At 46.0% G+C, this 19,702-nt stretch overlaps 1 protein-coding gene across 3 annotated transcripts in view; it reads right to left on the bottom strand.

The window, feature by feature from the left end:
- Window positions 1–19,702, bottom strand: part of AEBP2 (AE binding protein 2) — a 514,088-nt gene that overhangs the window by 89,643 nt on the left and 404,743 nt on the right. Inside the window, exons 8-9 of one of the 3 annotated variants that reach the window (XM_069628416.1) lie at window positions 16,994–17,107; window positions 16,684–16,750 (exon numbers count right to left, since the gene is read on the bottom strand). In XM_069628416.1, the coding sequence (XP_069484517.1) occupies window positions 16,696–16,750; window positions 16,994–17,107 (169 nt within the window). In that variant the 3' untranslated portion in view covers window positions 16,684–16,695. Of the gene's footprint in view, window positions 1–16,656; window positions 16,751–16,993; window positions 17,108–19,702 lie in introns of all 3 variants that reach the window. The other 2 variants (XM_069628415.1, XM_069628417.1) reach the window with 2 other exon arrangements.

Raw genomic sequence — 19,702 nt, 5'->3', positions numbered from 1 at the left:
TCTACACTGACGCCAGATGAAAGGTAGACCTGCTCATCAGAACCACAGAGGATTACATAACAGAATACACTACAAAGAACATTAACAAAGTTATGTTTTTTTCTGTTAATGGCTAGATTGCTCCCACAGGTCCCTCATCACATGAAAAGATAACAGCAATATATTGTATAGGATGGCACACTCTACAAGCACATTTTCACATTCTCAGAAACTGATTCAAGAATGGCCAACTCAAACAAGTTTTCCTTTGCTTTCATGTCCACGCACTGGTGCTTTTGAAGATGCTGATATGTAAGAGCAATATGTCAACTTGAAAAAAATTACCTATGCATCATCCATAAGACTGTCTGGGGCCAGGGACAAAGGAGCACACCATCTACAACTTGTTCTCACCAAATACTCTCCCTCCAGGTCTTTAAGTTCCTCCGGCTCCAACTCTGTGTCAAGAGCTTCTCACCTCCTCCTTCCCCCTTCTGTGCTAAACCCCTCTGCCGCTGAGATGGGTGGTCTTGGCCCTTATGGATCCTTCTGGGTCCTGGGCTTCCTCCCAATCGCCTTTAGCCTCTCCTGCTCCCAGCACTTGCCCTTGGGCGCATGCGTGCGTGTCGACGTCACTGGATGTTATAAGTAGGACACACGACGCCCGTAGCCTCAGTTGTAGTTTTTTCCCCAGGACGTGTGGCACCAGTCTTCTGCCAGTCTGACCAAATAAAGCCTTGCGGAAACGTAAACTGCAATCGCATACAAAATTCTGTAGCGGGGAAGGGAGGGAGCGATATGGAATACGTCGGACCATCCCATCGAAAGAACGTTACCAAGTAAGAGTGTAACTTGTTCTTCGAGAGGATTGGTTCCTCCGACATATTCCATATCTATGACAGACTCCCAAAGCAGTACCAATGCAAGGAGGTTGGAAAAGAATTTAGAAAATGAAATTTAGAATGCCCAATCAAATTGCGGAGCAAAGGATCGCCTTGACAAAGGCCAGATCCTGCCCACGGATGGAATCGAGGGAGTAGTGACGTACAAAAGTATGGACCGAAGCCCAGGTGTCTGCATCACAGATGTTACGAATAGTAACACCCCTCAGTAGGGCAGTAGAGGCTGCCATACCCCTGGTGGAATGGGCCCGCAAGCCGACCGGTGGGTCCTTACCCCGCCAAGCGGTAACACTCAGAAATAGCCAGAATAATCCAGCAGGACAAAGTCTGCTTAGTCACAGCTTGTCCCAAACGCTTACCAGCGTAACCAATGAAGAGTTGATCGTCCACTCTGACCCGGGAAATGCGTGAAATATAAAAGCTTAAAGCTCTCCTAGGATCGAGCCTATGGAGCCTCTCCTCTTCCTTACCAGGATGTTGAGGAGGATGCAATGCCGGAAGAACAACCTTCTGGCCTAAATGAAATTCCGACACCACCTTCAGAAGAAAGGAAGGACGCACTCTAAGGACAACCCTGTCCTTCTGAAATACAGTGAAGGGTGGCTTAACTGAAAGTACCTGTAATTCACTCAATCTGCGGGCAGAAGTGACCACAACCAAAAATACAGTTTTAAGAGTTAACAGTCTCAAAGGGCATGAATGCAAAGGCTCAAACGGAGCACCCATCAGAAACTTGAGGACAAGATTCAAATCCCAACCGGGCACCTGGAAAGGTGGAGGGAACACATTTAGAAACTGAGAAATTAAAGGAATTTTAAAATAAGAACACTTCAGACGAGCGCTTAAATATGGACAGCGTCGCCAGGTAACCTTTAACAGTATCCACTTGCAAGCCCCTGTGGGCTAAAGAAAGCAAAAAAGACAGAACCACAGGAATGTCACATGCAAAAGGATCCACATTCTTAACCCTGCACCAGTCGCAGAACTTTTGCCAATAGCAACGGTACAGGGACTTTGTTGCAGGCCTTCTGGCCGAAAGCAACACCTCCATCACGTCTTCAGGGAGGTCCCAATCCTTATACCTCAACCTTTCAGAAACCAAGCGTGAAGGTTGAGGGATCTGACCTCTGGATGGAGAACCTGACCCCCCCTCCCCCTCCCGTGAGAGCAGACCATCTCGATAGGGAAGACGACATGGAGGGAAGATGGACAAGTCGAGAAGGTCCGGGTACCACATCCTCCGGGCCCACGCCGGAGCAATGAGGATCATCCAGGAACCGAACCTTCATAACCTCTGCAGCACTTGCGGGATGACAGGGACTGGAGGCAACACGTACAGCAGTGGGAATGACCACTCCACCAGGAACAAGCCTCCTTTTGGAGGAAATTCCTGCGAGTAGAACCTTTCGCACTTCCGGTTGACACTGGAGGTGAAGAGATCCACTTGAGGGGTACCCCAAAGGGAAAAGATCTCCTGGAGAATCTCATGAGCCAACTCCCACTCGTGAGAGATTGCGCTCTGCCTGCTCAGAGTGTCCGCCGTCTCGTTTGCGTCTCCGGCCAGATGAACTGCCGAGATCAAAACTTCCTGCTGGATTGCCCAGAACCAGAGCTGCATCGCCTCCCAGCACAGAGGAAGGGACCCTGCCCCCCCCCCCCCCCACTCCCTTTTTGTTGAGGTAGTGCATGGCCACTGTGTTGTCCATCAGGACATTCTTTCCTCGCACAGTCGTCAGAAAAGCCTTCAGGGCAAGTCTGACAGCCCTCAGCTCCAACAGATTGATATGGAGTCTGGACTCCGACGGAGACCAACGACCACTGACTGTCCGCTCGTTGGCATGAGCTCCCCATCCCGTGAGGGATGCATCCGTCACAATAGTCACCTCCGCCCAAGGTAGCCAAAAGGGAGCCCCTTTCATCAGATTGCCTTCAACGGCCCACCACAGAAGGTTCTTGGCGACCGAGGACGGCACATGAACAGGGTCCGACATCCTGTTGGAGGACTGAGATCACTAGAGCTTGAGTGCCCATTACAAAGATCTCATTCGCAACCTGGCCTCTGGCACCAGAAGAATGCAGGATGCCATGAGACCGAGCAATCTCAAGAACTCGAACGCTGGGAGACTCTGGGCAAGCTGAAACTTGTGCACCATCTGCTGAATGTGATGAGCCCTCACCTGGGGAGGAAAAAAACTGCCCCAGGGACGTGTCGAGCACTGCTCCGATGTACTGGAGCCTCTGAGTTGGTGTCAAATGGTACTTCTTTAAGTTGAGGGAGAAGCCCAGCTTGTGGAGTGAGTGGCAGGTGACGGACAGATGATCCAGGACTTGCTCGGGAGAGCGCGCCCTGATCATCCAATCGTCCACGTAGGGGTAGACGTGAATCCCCCCTTTCCTGAGATGCGCTGCCACCACTACCATGAGCTTGGGGAAGACCCTCGGGGCGGAGGTTAATCCGAACGGCAGGACCCGAAACTGAAAGTGCGAGTCGCCAACCACAAACCTCAGGTACTTCTTGGGCATTGGATGGATCGGCACATGAAAATAAGCATCCTTGAGGTCGAGAGACACTAACCATTCCTGAAGTTGAAGGGCCTGGAGGACTTGAGAAAGTAACCATCTTGAACTTGTCCGTCCTGAGGAGTTTGTTTAAACCGTGCAAGTCCATGATGGGTCTCAATCCCCTGTCTTTCTTGGAAATCAAAAAATAAGGGGAATACCATCCCTTGTTCCTCTCCGCTACAGGCACCAGTTCTATCGATCCTTTCTCCAGTAGGGATTGAATTTCCTGCATAAGGAGCGGATCCGGACTCTTCAAAGAAAGATTCGCCAGTCGAATGTCGTGAGGCCTCTGCCGGAAAGGAAGACAGTAGCCGTGGGCTATGATCTCCAGAACCCACACATCTGAAGTAATGGCACGCCACTCTACAAGATGCTGCGCCAGCCTTCCCCCCAACTCATGACTGACCTGAAGTGGCTGCGGAGTTGCCTGAGGGCAAAGAGGCAACTGCCGAGTGGCCTTGGCACCGAGTACCTTGTTTTCCACCTCTGGCACTCCTACGGTGGCCCCTTTGACTGGCAGCTCCTCTCGATTTACCAAAGGATGCTTAATAATTTAAGGAACCTCCCCTCCATTGCTATCCTCTAGGACGAAAAGGCGGAGGTTGTCGAACTGCAGCGCCCAACGACTTCACTGCAGCTTTGGAGGTCTGCAACCTCTCAAGGCTCTCGTTAGCCTTGCTGCCAAAAAGATGTTCCCCGTCAAAGGGCATGTTGAGGAGCCAGGCCAGCACATCAGGAGCAAACCCCGACTTCCGCAACCACGCAAACCTGCGTATGACGGTGCTCGCCGCCATGGACCGGCTGGCGCAATCTGCCATGTCGAAACCAGACTGAACGGCCTCACACATGGCATCCTTGCCATCATGGACCATAGCAAGGAAACCATCCCGTTCGTCCCCTTCGGGAATATGTTCAGCCGCTAAGGAAACAGTTCCACAGAGGGCGCGTGAAACGTGACAAGGCACATACGGAGTTGGCCACCTGAAGCACCATACCCCCTGAAGAAAACACTTTCTTCGCCCAACCATCAAAACGCTTGTCGTCCCCATCAGGAGGGATGGTCGGATACGATGCCTGCTTTCCTGGTGGCGTAGACACCTGCACCACCAAACTCTCCGGAGTGGGGTGCTTGGTTAAGTAGCAGGGGTCGCTACTGGCTGGGCGATATTTTCCCGGCAAAGACTTGCCCACTGCCGGGAGACTCTCCGGAGCAGTCCAAGCTGCCGCCACCCTCCTCTGTAGAGCCATATGGAACGGCAGTACCAGGTCAGTTGGTGGACCTTGGTCGAGGATATCAGTAAGGTCATCCTGAAGAAAATCCCCTGGGGGAGCAGACCACCCCAAGTACTCGGTAACCCTAGACATAAGGCGCTGGTACGAGGAGTCGGCATGAGTGCCAGGCTCAGGTCTACAAAACTCCACCTCCGGAGAGGTGTCCAGACCACTGGCGTCGCGCAGGGACTGACGCAGGTCCTCAATTTGGCTATGGCCCGAGAGAATCTCATCTGGCACCGTATCAGGAACCATGCCATCATCAGAGCCCTCATCCACCTCTGAAATGTACACAAGATGGCGGTAAGAGCACAGAATGGGGAACAAAGCCATGCTTGAGCTTGGCCAGAGCCTTTCTAGGGGTTCCACTGTGCTCCGGGGTTCCACAGTGCTCCGGGGTACCCCCGTCGGAACAGCCTCGAAAGGCATCGAGTGAATCGGCGTTGAACGCAGCGCTGACAGCATCAACGGAGTCGACACAGGCCTCGAGGACGGAGCCCCTGAGCGTGTCCCTCGACAGCCTGGGTGCCGATGGTGTCGACAACTTCTTTGGAGGCGGAGCCTCGAAAGAGTCAGTCGACGACCTCGGCGCCACAGGCGTCGACGTTTTCCTCGAAGACACCACAGGTGTACACGGTCTCGAGTGCGTCGAGGACCGAGACCTGGAACGGGCATGACTAGAACGATTCCCCTTACCCGCAAATCGTGCCGACCACCCGAGCCCGAAGGCGTACGAGCGGTGTCTGTCGACCGATCACGACCAACCCCACTCGGAGGCGCAGACAGACCAGTGCCCTGCGATTCGAGAATCGCTAGCATTTTCTTACCGAAAGAAGCCCATTCCTCTGGCGTCGCATGCTTGGTGGGATAAGCGACCCGCCGACGGGCAGAGTCCTCGGATGAGGACGGGTAAGGCGACCTATAACGGCGCTACCGGGAGTGCCTCGAAGAGGCAGAGGAGTGGCGGGACCTACTCCGGGACCGAGACCCACTGGACTTCCAACGACGATGCGGAGAGTCGCACATCGAATCGTCCGTCGAAAGCCCCGCAGACCTCGACTTCCGTGGCTTGGACACCTTACCTACCGACAGTTTCTTCTTGCGCTGCCGCAAGGCTTTGGACGTAAGCGACTGGCAGTCGACACAATCATCTGTGTCATGGGCCTCCCTGAGGCACCAGAGGCAGGCGTCGTTCGAGTCCGTCACCGACATCTTGGACCCACAGTCCCCGCACTTCTTAAAGCCCGAACGCGGGGTGGAAGACAAGGTAGACATCATGAAGGATAACTTCACAAACGAACAGGTTCGAAGAACCGATAAAGAACAAACTCCAAAGAGTCGAGGCACGCCGAGATCTCCGAAGCGAACACGTTCGCGGAAAAAACAGAACTGAGGCTACAGGCATCGTGCGTTCTACTTATAACATCCAGTGACGTCGGCCGTCGGAGGAGGTCCTCAAGGGCGGCGTATCGACGCAGACGCCGAAAGATTTTCCGAAGCAGCACAGCTGTGGCGATTACTGTTATAGATATGTCATAGATATGGAATACGTCGGAGGACCAATCCCCTCGAAACGTACATTTTAACAAACCTGGCCAATACACCCTGTCACGAAAGTGCCTCTCTCCGTGTCTGCCGTCTTCTAGTTTCTATGCCTATAACGGCAATCTTGCACGACACAGACACACTGAATCTAGGCCACTTGCCCTGCTTAGACGCAAATGTACTGCAGGGTAGGCAAGTAGGGCAAGGGTCCGAAATTGGGGAGTGAAGGTTGGGACCTGCAATTTGTGGCAAGCACATGACAGTCAAGGCATTTGTGGGAATGTACTTCATGAGTTCTGTAGGGGGCTAAAAGAGGGCAAAGTAGGGACCTACAAAAGGGAGTCATGTTTTCAGGTGAGGGCACTGAAAGGGGCTATGGGTGAAAGTCCCCCCCCCCCATTATGGGGGTCGTGGCAGACATGCAAAGTTGTTAGCATGTCCATTAAAGTTTGGGGGTAAATGAGTCCTAGAAGGTGGTCTGGAGGAACGAAAAGAGGCATGTTGGAGCATGTGGATCAGTTTAGATATCATGGCATTAGAGAGGAAATGAGGATAATGGACCGGTTATCTAATCAATTCTGCTTGAATAGTGTCAGAGAAACCAGGCTCACACCACATCAAATTCAGGTGATGGCAAACAGATTAATTTTATTAATGATCTTGGAGGCAAAGAGCATCCAGCACCTAACAGGACCCCACCAGAGTGATCAGACATGCCCTGCAGTCCCTTACCTTTATAGCACAACAGTCACCCTGAATGATCTAGAATTACGATTAGGCCATTCTAGCACATTTATTCCATCTCCTGCGAAAACAATCGATCTATTCTTCTCTGGGTAGTCCTTCCTTTGTTTCCATTTCTGGTTGCGACATATGTTTTCAGTTCTACCAATCATGGCTGAGGGGCATTGGAACTTCAGCCCCATGACGACTTTCTGTAACTTACGAGCGGCCTTATTGTTCTTATTAGTGAATACCAGCTCAGTTTGTTGAGCAGTGTCATTCAACCTTGTCCCAGTTACCTTGGTTGGATTGCAACCACTGGTTGGATACTTCATACACATGTCCATGTGTCCAGAGGCTACGATTTGGACAAGCAATGGCGCAGCAAAGAGGGGACCACAGGAAACCCAAATCAAAAATCAGCAAGAAAGAAAATCTGGGGGAAACTAGCAATATGCCATAGTGGTGGGCCAATATCATAGTTCATAATCAGATCACCTGAAAGATACATTGCTGCCTTTAAAAAAATAAAATATTGAATTTAAAATTATTAGCTTTTACAAAATTAATTTTGCATGTACATGTCTGCTTCAAACAAATGATTCAATGACATAGAACCAGTATGGTTTTATGAAGCCAGAGCGCACTGGCATAAACAATTGACAGAAACATTTGGGGGTGTTGCTTAATGACTTGCTGATTCAGGGGTCTTTGAGGCGATTGGGAGTTATTTTTTTTAATTTTTTTAAAGGCGTGAATAATGTGCGAGGGGTTGATTGAAGGACTTGCCAACTCAGGTCTTTGGGAGGAATGATTAAAAATACCGTCTGGCACCTTCTAATAGCATAAGAGGGAATTGCTGAGGTAAACCCAGGGCCCCACAAGTGCAGTTAGCCAACACAAACTGCATACAACTAAAAGGAATACAGCTTTAGCAGTTCACACAGCCGAGTGTCCACCAACCAATTATAGAATGGATTCAGCTTTGCCTCCCGAACCTTTATCCCCTGCCAGCACACCTCTATCCGGTGTGAGACAGGCATGGTATCGAGAGAGATGCAAACTCAAATGGGTTTGTTTGAAAACCTTTTTTTACTAAGGTTCCTGGGTTGGTGTAATACCTGACTGGCCCCATCTCTAAAGGGGCAATTCCTTTAACTGATGTTTCTAATGGCTGTGGTAACCTTGTCTAAGAGTCCAAAGTAAAAATATGCCTGTATTTAAACCTATGTTTGCCCCCACTCTATACAAAAATGTGATGGGAAGTCCTTTGAAAAAAAATAAAAACGTAAACTAGGATTGGTTTCAGGTTGTCTTTCACCAGGTGCTGTTGGGTCAATGTCACACAATTAAGTTCACTGCAGAGAGTTATTCATAAGACCTTCTCCACAGGTCCCTTGTAGTTATTATAACTACTTTCAAATGTCTTGAAGTTCTTTGGGGTTCCCTTCCGCACGTTTCACCTTATCAAGTTTCAAAACACCATTAAAAAAATAACACCCCAGTTCCATTTGCAAGCTTTCCAGGGTTCCGTTCCCCATGCTTCAATCCTCTTTACCAGTTCAACAAAACTTAAGTCTCTGACTTGGTTAGTCCTCTTAGGGTTCCCTTCCCCTAAGCTCAGGCCCCACTCAACTTTGAAACAAAAACTCTTTATTGGGAGGTACTTCGATTTCTTAAATAGGGGTCTCGTTCCTACCCAAGGCTGTAGGCCTCTTCCAGCTTCCAAACACAACATGACATATTACAGTTCTTTTTTGAATTCATAAAACATTCTTTCATGGGGTAAAATCAGAGGCTTTTGAAAACACCAGACTGTTTGCTTTTCCTAGGCACGACCACTCTGACCCTTTTGCCCCTCTCTTTGCTCTCACTTTCTTCTGTTAACTCTTTATTCCTTCTGATGCTCTTTGCATCCCTTCGCTTTGCTTTCCATGCACACTTAACACCCTTTTAACATGTCTCTGGCACTTTGCTGATCTGCTTTTCCTTCCATGCACCTTTACTAAATTTGCTGTCCTTTCGGTGCCCCCTTGCACCCTCTTTTGGTTCTGTGCTCACTTGCACCTTCCTTTACGTACCACAGGCCCTACTCTTTACCTTTCTCATGGCCCGCTCTTATTACAGGCCATTCACTGTTTCTTTTCCACCCATCTTCCATTTCGATCAGGATTTATTTGTCTTTCGCCCCGATCTAATTTTCTTACTGCTTTTCTTTTGCTTTGTCGCCTTGCTGTACTTTCAGCCTTTTCCCTTTTTCTTTAACTTTTACTTACACACTTTTCTTTCTTTACGATTCTATGCCGCTTTCTTGTTTGTGCCTTTCTCCTGCTCGGCTCTCATCTAAGCGCATGCTCTCAGGGTTTCTACTACATTCTTTCATGAAACTCACTGAGCAGCTTTGCGTAGATCCGGGTCTCACCATCTACCCCTAAGGCACCCTTTGGGTCGGCACTGGCCCAGAGGGAGCAAGCACTCTGCTGGTCCTCCCCTGCAAAATGCAGGCAGCGCTTCTCCGGCTCCCTTGCCATGCTGCAGCCCACACATACCGGGCCAGCATCTCTGCATGCAGTCTTCCTCCTGCCAGAAGCTCCTGCTTCTCTCTGCTTTTGGGCTTCACTGGACCAGACTGCATCATCAGCTCACTCAATTTGTAACTGGCCACACCTTTCAGAGCTGAATACAAGTTAAGTGGAGTCAGGAGTGAATGGTTCCCTACCCAGGTCTGACTTTGCTTGACTATTAGTGGGACAGTGGTTTTCTCTAAAGTCAGATACCCTTACTTCCCCCAAGTTATTCCTATGGGTAATCCTCATTGATCCTAGTGGCATCCTCCTTGGATCAGTATTTCTTGGAAATGGGAAGGGGGAGATTGAGGTGGGAGTGTTAACACCCCCACAAAGTCTTAGGGAGAGTAAGGCAAGGTGTTTTTAGGCTTGGGAAAATACCATGTCTCGCCCTTTGGCACTCTCCTCCTAAACCTCCGCTCAGGTGATCCTCCCTCGCTTGTCCACCCCCCCAGGGTCGGGATCCAAAAGCCCACCTCAATAGAAGATCCCGATGGAGTGGGTGGGAGAATACTGTCTTGTTTCTCACACCGGATTAATATGCTTTCGTCAACCCCCAACTTTTTTTTTTAACCATTTTTACCCGGATTAAGTTAATACTTAGAGAAGGGGTGATACTGGCTGCTCCATTTCTGGTGGTAAACAAATGGTCAAATCTGATTAAAACAAATAGTTGAACAGTTGGAATTAGATTAAACCACATATTCCATGCTATCCACACTCTCAAAGCCCTTCCAAGTCTGATCTGTTTAATTATATTCATATTATTGTAGCCTGTCACTGTAATCCTGTGTTTTACAGCAATCTGCTGCGCCACACTGAGCATCACGTTATATATATATAAAACCAAGCATATACATACGATTAGGTGCTCCTACAGGTCACCTTTTCCTTGGCTAAAACCAGAAAAGGAGAGCCCACACTAATGGTTTTCAGATCACTTCCTTAGCAGAAACAATGACGACAGAGGAAAAAAGTACTTCACATTAAGATCCCCAACAGGAACACTGGCTCAAAAGGTGCTACCATTGTCAAGGTTCAAACACAGGGAGCACTATGACATAACGTAATAGGTTTCGAGGGAAAATAATTAACTGCCTTTGAACCACAGGACTAGGTTTGAGTGCCAATTGAAAACTAAATTGCAGTTAAATAGCCCTTTACTTTGCCAGTATTCAGAGCTGCTTTTGCCCATTGACAACAGGAACTCCAAAGAAACTGCATTAAAGGGATGGTCTAGTAAAAAATTTTATTTAAAAAATAGATAGGCCACAAAAAAAAAAAATACTAGCATCCTCCGTTTTAAAACTTCCTATGTAAAATTTTGAGCTATTCAAGCTCAAAATTCGAAAAAGCAAGCACAGCGGTGCAGCCATTTTGTGAAATGGAGGCCCTCCTGTGATGGCTTTTGCGGCACTAATGAAGGAAAAGCCAGCCAGCTGCAGTAAACAAAGTCTACCGCTGGGTGGCTTTCCCTTCATTAGTGCCGGGACTCGGAGGACGCGGACCGGAGACCAGAGCAGGAAAGCTGCAGCTGAATCTCGGTAAGTGCCATTTAAGAAGTATGTGAAATGGCAGTTTGGTTTATAACAATATGGGTGAACTTTCAGTACAAATACAGGAGAAAAGTTGTAGGACTGACTGAGCTTCTAGGCGATGTATAACCAATCTGTTCCCTTTCTAGCGACCGCTGCTTCAAGTGTTCAACACCTGTCCATCATGCTGACAGAAAAGCATAGGTTACCAGAATAATCTTGACCCATGGCTGGCGAAATGGTACTCTCCTGCAAAGATTGAATTGCTATGTACACCATCAGGGGTCTTGATGAACACATACAAGATAGTCAATTTGTTTCCTGGATCTCCTCGGATGTGGGATCATGAAGCGCTGAAGCCCACAGCACAGGTCTTAACCAGAGCCTCAGTTGTGGCACCAGAAAGAGAAAACATTATGGCTGCATGACAACAAAAGCTTAAGCCTGCAAGAGTGGTAGAAGAACCCACAGAGATTGCTTGCCTGGTGTCCCTAATCCTCTGAGAAAATGTGAAGTCCTTCCCTTCAGAGAATCAAGGACTACACTGATGAATTCAGGGCAAATTCTAGAGAGCAACAGCATGATTGGCTTCAACCGATGCAATGACAATCCCTGGAGATGCTGCCTTTCTGCCAATGCATGTCATCCATGAAGAGGACAATGTATTTGCATTTATTGTTTTATATAGCGCCTTAATCCAAGGCACTTTACAGTTAACAAAAACATCAAACGCGGAACAGTAGAAGCAATAACAGTGTACATGAATCAAACCATAAAATCGGTATTTAGAACAATTTGCATGCAAGAAAGGAGAGGAGGGAGGGTAGGGAAAGAGTAACGAGTGAAGTGAGCAACAAAAGAGGAGATCACAGGAGAGACGGGAAAAGAAAGAACAGGGAGAGGGTATTAGAAGGAAGGTGGGAATGGAGAGAGGGGGAAAGGTGTCAGGGAGGGGAGTGAAGGTCTTTCAATGAGGAGCGGAAGGAGGAATAGGTGGGGGAGGAGCGGATAGAGAGAGGTACGAGTTCCAGTGTAAGGGGGCATGGAACTGAAAGGAGCGGAAATGAGAAGAGGCACGTGGTGGTGGAGGAACAGAAAGTAAGAAGAGATCAGCAGAACGAAGGGAGCGAGAGGGGGTATAGAATGTACGTGTTTTTATCTGCAGGAATAAACAGCATTCACTGACAGAACCTTCATAAAGAAGTGTTATAAATACTAGTCTAAATGGAAGTGTTGTAAACTAAATTTGATGTCCTTTGCGCAATTAATTGCAGGAACCAACCATGTGATATGTGGATGGGTACTTGTTCACACCGAGAGACAACCATCATGTCTCCCTGAAAGAACGTGCACGCTGAATAAACGTGACCATTAAATTCTCTGAGAAACCTTTTAGAAAGTCATTGTGTACAACCACATCTTTATGAGTTCAAATAACCTTTCTATAGCACAATTTTTAAAGGGGGGCCAACACTTCATAGGTTAGAATGCTGAGAGAAGGAAAGCAGGGGAGTAGAAGCCTAGGAATACAGTATGTTGCTCTAGGAAACCAAGGAAGTACCCAGTCTACACAACTTGCAAGAAATAGTGGTCTCAGGTAAACTGCGCTTTTGTTGGCAGGTAGCAGCATATCCGGTCTTCCACTAGCAGGAAATTAAGATTGTTAGTCACATTAAAGTAGTTTAGAGTGGAGAGGTGTGAGAAACCTGAAGGTGTTTCACCCGCAAGTCCCTGGGGATCCATCATCAAGGTGGCCAGGACACGGCCATCAATTTTGGATCCAGTTCCTGGGGGTGGACAAGTGCGGGAGGATCACCTGGATGAGAGTTCTTCAGGGAGTGGATGTGTGATGCTGGAAGGTGAGATGCGCCATCCCCTTCCTTGTAACACCTTCTCCCCGTCCTATCCCGACAAACACCTTCTCACGGACAGTTCACCTTGAACGACAATGGACTAACACTGGAGCTGTATACTTGACATGTCCCAACACCATTGCCAGGCAGGGTCAGGCAATTACGGATCATTACACACACCTAACTTCCATCACCCTTCCCCACACGGATAAAAGGCGGAGAACGAAAGCACACTCTAAGTGAGGCAAAACACATGAGGAATTAGTAGTTCCAAGATGGCCATTTAATACAAGGAGAAAGACAGCAAGACCAGAGATGGTTGGAAGGAGGAAAGCACCCGTCACCTAAAAAGACAGTTACCTTAATGAACCTTGGATATCAAGAAACCGAAGACCAGGAACTAAGGCTGATCAAACCTGCACAGTGTGTCGAGGTACCCGGGGCTCTCCCGCTTCGATAATGAAGGCAGGGAGGAGCAATTGCCTCTGTGGTACTGTCCTGGGCTCCTACAACAAATCGACGTCCGAAAAGAAAGCACAGCCTGTGAGTTGACGACACTGATAACAAACCAGCTTGTGTTTTGGACCAAGGTTGCAAGCGGCAACATTGAATAGAGGGAACCGTGTGAAACGGTTGGGATAAGCAATGCGAATACAATTGACAGCCAAAAGAAATCATTGAACTTTGGGAAAGAAAGAAAAGACACCATACACCGAGTGGTCCGGCGCCATGTGGGTGCTCATTCAAAAGTCTCATTTAGGTATGCAACTGATGCTGAGTAGGAAAGAGATCAAAGTGGTCCTGCAATGGGTTAAGCTAAACCCTGTGCACATTCGAAAATCTTTGATAGTTTAAAATAAACCAAATTGGTCTAAGCCTGGCTGAGGGAGTCTGATTGAACCTTGTTAGAAAGGGATTTGAGCCCGGCAGAGGGGGATCCAGGGTGAACACCCAAGTTGAATATTGAAGAGAACATTTATGTGTTGCTTTGGTATAGCAGGCCCTCTGCGTCAGACTTGGGAGAAGTAAATAGACTTGGACACAGAAGGTCCTGAACTGGGAGAATTGTGTCCTGAACTTTGTGCCGCAGAAACAAGAGTGTGTGCTTTGCTAGAGTGACCCGCCTTACCCCGTGCTGAAAACGTGGGGAAGGGAGGCCAACGGCCCGAGCACCACAAAATTTTGTGAACACTTCCTACTTTTTCATGAACATTACCTCACATTATTTTGTAACTTAGTGGTAAGGATTGGCAAAAGTTTTTTTTTTTAGTATAGGCCTTTTTAATTTTACAAGACTCCACTAGGACTGTATTATTATTATATGGTTGTAGCTTGCTCCCATCTGTAGATTTAGGTTTAGATAGGCGTTTATCACACCCTTGCAAAAGTTCCATAAACTCCCTTGAACTGTGGTCGCTTGTGACTTACTATTGCCACCTTGCGGACCTTAGAGGTCTGAAAGGAAAAAATGGCTGTTGCAGGAACAGTCTTGAAACCCCCACCCCATTCAACAAAAAACAAAAATACCTCAGTTGAGGCTAATGCCTTTGTGTTGGCCTCTGCTATTGCTTACACCTTGAAAACACTAAACCCTCAACTTAACGGCTGCTATTCAGTTGATAGGCGAAGGCTCCAACTATTTAGTAGTCGATCTAGAATGGTTCCATTTATCTTGAAAACAATCAACTTTCGTGCAAAGCAGAAGCTCTGCTATTAAGTCTCATTGAAAAGCCAAGCATCCAAATGTCTCCTAAGCACTACACTTGTGCATACAGATCTGCCCATGCAGTGCATCTTATGAAGGCCTGGTATTTGATTGGCTACTTTTTGGACATCTGCAATACTCAATAGGAAGGGGATTTGTATTTCATCCTGGTTGTATTTTCCAGCCTTCTTGGCTTCACCTCATTATGCGTGGCTGTACATGGCTAGATTGCAGTTGGCAGTCTTCAAATGAAGGCCAAGGTTTCCAGTTTAACTCTAGTTGGAAAAAGAAGTCTATTCAACTTCAAACCCATAACATAAGCCTAAACCACGAGACACATTGTTGAAGTACACACTATAAAAAAGGTGTTGCATGTGGCAAAGTTGTATTTTATCAAATTAATAACTTTATAAAGAGACTTTCTCCAAACTTGCAAGACAAGCTTGGTCCAAGCCCTGCTAGCAGCACCTCAACATTAATATTAGGCTCGAACATATTTGTTATTTCGGAAACCTTTTTCAAGGAAGCAGCCATCTGGCCAAGTGGTTCAGTTACCAATGCCATGATAGAATAGATGTGAAATTATCTGAGGCACTCGAGCTCTGTGGATGTGTCGTTTACTAGCATTCTGAAGTACAGAATGCACCTTTCACAGCAATCAGATGCCAGTTGGTCACCCAGCAGATGAAATCTGTTATCATCAAAATCATTATCACTAAAGGTAGTGCAGTACAATTCATAGTCAGTCCAAGAAAAAAGATAAACTGAAACTTATTGAAGTGCTTGTTTTGTGGCTACCGTAGTTTAGGTCCAGTAGTCTCTTTTATAGCGGTAGGGGAAAAGAGCACCACATCTGGGCATGGCAGCAGTGATGGCTTCAATTATGGCAATGGTCCACTGGACTCCCTCCCCTGAACTTGGTGTCAACCTCACTGGCATTGAGCTTTGAGCTACCGCATCTGGAGATTTTATTTTAATTTTTATAGCGCTTCAAACTAAAGCGCTTTACATAGGACATATTTACATACATTACTATTGTTGCGCAACTGAAATTGGTACTAATTTATGAACCTCGGAAAGGATGATAGGCTGAGTTGGCCTTGCCGGGATTCGAACCTGCGACCTGTAAATCAAACACAGATCACAGCAACAAGCGTTTAACCCGCTGAGCCATCTTAGCGGCCAAGGACCACCAATGCTTCACAACTTGCAATCATAAAGCCTCTGCAGTACATAGAGTGGCATAATGTACATGCTTCATTACATGACCAACATTTTGCAAACTCATTACATAATTTCAACCCAGACAACTTCAGGAGGTAAAATCACAGAAGGCAAAGGAAAACTGTACATTGCATTGCCTTGTTACAGACGTTTACAGAAGGTTCCATTACCCTCAACAGTTATTTTAAGATTTCTATACCTTTTTCATAAGGTATGAGTAATTTGTGGGAGGAAGGCGTCGATTACAAACTCTTCCACTAAGCTATCCATGTGTGTGTTTAGGGTAGTATTCAAAATTTACATATTCAGCCGGCCGCACCCCAATAATTTGAATTTCACTTTTGGTAGATACAAGCCTTAATATTTAAATATTTCCTAACAAAAATGCTCAAAAACGTCGAGGCAATTATGTCAACATTTAAAGTGGTGGCCCAGATATGGACCCATTTGTGTAAAAATGTCCAGTGTGATACAAGCACTAAATTGAGGTCATTGACTAAAAATCAGGACACAGAAACATGCAAAACCAGTTATTTTAGTCTGCATTGTTTACATTTGCAATTATAGTGACTGCTTTGGGGAGAACAGACCGACTACGTGTATAACTTTTTTTTTAAAGTCAAGTCAAATACAAATGACCAACACAGTAATTAAAGTCAGATAATTTATTGACAAGGTTTATGCCATGCTCCCACAACCAACTATTCAATAAGAAAATATATTATTGAGGACTGCATGCTTTAAAATACTTCAATGTCTACAGTAGACAAAATTAGAGGCTTTACAAACCTGTCTTTAAAAAGATGGCATACAAACCAGTGTATGATCTTAACAGAAGTGATCGCTCAGGGATTCCCGGTAAGGACTTCTTTTACTAGAATTTCTGCATACCAAGCATAAAAAAGCAAAAATAACACTTGGTAAATAACTGCATTTCCTATTTTAAAGCACCTAGAGTTTACCGTACTGAATGAAAAATGGTTTAAAAAAAAGACAAAGACCAAAATGCACCTCCGTGAAAGAAATAGAGAATTCCAATATTTAGTAGATTTCACTAGCCGAGTCACAATATCGCAACGTCTTGAGTAGTTGCATTAGATTGAAAAAGTGTTGAAATTCTACATACCTGTATATATTCGGGTCCAGAAGTAGTGCAGTGTCTTTTGGCAGTTGCGATAAATGCACAACTTTTGTTTTCAATTGATGCCGTTCACTTTCGTTTACCCATACGTCCGGCAGGCTAAAATACAAAGCAGTTTAATTAGCCTCCAGTTTTTTCAAAATCTCTGAACGTTTTCATGCATAGATTTCCATTATATACACAATACAAGAGAATTTCGCCGGATCAGGAAAGGAATAGTATATTGTAGCATACATTGAAAATAATTCACCCTTTAGTTGACTCTCTCAATAAGGGTAGTATGTTTCATAGCATGTCCAGCTCTACAAATGTCTATGCTGTATGCATGCAAATCCAAAGAAGCTGCATTTCATGCCAACCTGTAAATTAACACCCAACACAACGTGATATGAATGACAACTGGCATAGTAGGATCGTTGTCTGTCTTCCCCTTGTTCCCCCTCCCTTTCCTCGTCGGCCCTTGAAACACTTGTGTATGGGCGCGTTATAAATGCCATATCATATCAAGAGCACCAAACTACCAAAGGTTCACCCCAAACGAAAGTAGATGATCAGTACGACATTACGGAAAGTCTAAATTCTAGCTAGGGGGTAAATAACGTAAGGGAGGAATTCGAGAAAGCAAACGGTCCTCATAATAATTACCAAGACTACATTCCCACTTCTTGACATCAAGTGTTGACAACAACCAGTGGAAGAAAGGACGAAATACTGTGCATACGAATGGAGGCAGGCGACATTAACCTTGGGTAGTACTCCACAGAGGGAGAGCTCCCACATCAGGTAATCCTAAATACCAGAATGGTACAAAATAATTCCGGAGTCAAGAATGGGAACTAGTATTATTGCAGACCACGAGGACCAAGCATGAAAAGGTGGTTATGGGGAGAGTTACTGAGAAGTGTTAGAGCCTTGGCCAGCGGTCGAGCTTAAGTGGTTAAGGTCGAGCTTAAGTGGTTAAGGTGTGCGGCAGGACATGAGGAAGCATCACACAGCTGGTGGTTTGTAAGAGGTCTGTACTGCCTGTAGAACATTATGCCAGCAGAAAGATGTTTTAAAGAAGTATTTGTTGCACAGGAGATTTAGAATGTACGTACCTCCAAATGTTTCAATTAACGTGCCTCCATTTGCTTTATTAATAATGATGGGTGAGGCGCAGCACGCATAGGTATGAGCTTCTGGTAATTTTGGGATAACATGGCTTGTAGGTTATAAGGGACGATTGTTTATGTTGCTTGGGTTCTGGTTTTAGTCGACAATAAGGATTCAATACCTTCTAGACATTACATTTGAGGGTCGATTGCCCATTCTGTAAAAACTTGGTGCTGTGGGGCAGGATATGGTCCGATACCTTTTTAGAGTAGTTGCAATAGAGAAATTAGTTGTTGCCCTGAATGAATTTACAAACCACTTCATAAATGAGATTGAGTTACGAGGCAAAGGATCATTCATCTATGGTGGTTAGCTCAGAAGCACCTTATGTTTTTGCAAAACAGCAAATGGGCAAAAAGGTTTAAAATAACGCGAAGGTGTTTGCATTAAACATTAATTGCTCGTCATTCACGTAACTTTTAATTTAACAGAGAGACACTGCTTGAAAACATGGAAAAGAACCGTTCAATTGCAGAACTTGCCCTTTTACACATCAGGCGATCAACTTCAAGCAGAGCTGTACATGTTCAAATCGCCCACATTATATGTGAAGAACGATCTGTGCCCAATGCTATATTATATTGCATTAAACTACTGGGAACTCATTCATCCTGGTTAATAGTGCTTGGTAAATTTTATTTGATGTGCCAAAAGGAAATGGGCATCAAATATTATGGTTAATAAGAGATCTCGTTGATGATCCATGAGCTTGGGGACAATATAGATATTATGCTCAAGTGTGGAACATATCAGAGGTATACATTGGTTTTGGAGTATTGAATCCAGAACAGGCCACTATGTTTTGCTGACACATTCATAGTGTGTTTGGAACTTAATTGCAGGGTTGTATATGCAGAGGTGGGGGAGGGTAGGGTTTGGAATAGTTTGAGCACAATTGAAATTGTGTAGAGCGTCGCGGCCTTGTGTGCTAATACCAGAGAGTGGTTTAGTGTTGCTGTGTTTTTGTTCCTTGTAAGTTTGTGTTTTTATGTAGCGAGTCGGGCGAAGAGAGTATTTTTTCAATGATGAAGACTTTGGGCAAGCCCAGTCTAAAAGTGATTTCATGGAATGTGAATGGGCTCAATGACTTGAATAAATGCAAAAGGATTCTGGATCATTTGGACAGACTGAAGGCGGATGTGGCCCTTCTACAAGAGACTTTTGATCGACTAATGTAGATTTTATGAGGGGGGGTAGGTTCAGTATTTTCATCATGTTACTGCTCAAATTCACGAGGGGTGTGGATTTTGTTGCGGAAAGGCCCCCTTTACTGTACTTGCGAGCAAAAAGGATGACGAGGGTCGGATTATTTATGTGTGATAAAATACTGGGCTCTACCATTGGAATGTGTAATATCCATGCCCCAAATGGGGAAGACATTGCATTTTTCAAGTCTGTCGCCCAATTGGTCAGGTATTGGTCAGGTTGAACTAATCCTGGGCAGTGACTTCAATGAAACAATGGACCCGTCTCTGGACAGAAGTGGAGGCATTGCTAATTGTAGGGATGGAAATTGTATGCCTTTGCATGCATTGATTGATG

This window comes from Ambystoma mexicanum, chromosome 12 (assembly GCF_040938575.1).
Source record: "Ambystoma mexicanum isolate Mex_15411 chromosome 12, UKY_AmexF1_1, whole genome shotgun sequence".
Classification (NCBI taxonomy): domain Eukaryota; kingdom Metazoa; phylum Chordata; class Amphibia; order Caudata; family Ambystomatidae; genus Ambystoma; species Ambystoma mexicanum.
This window is presented reverse-complemented; position numbering and strand designations above follow the sequence as displayed.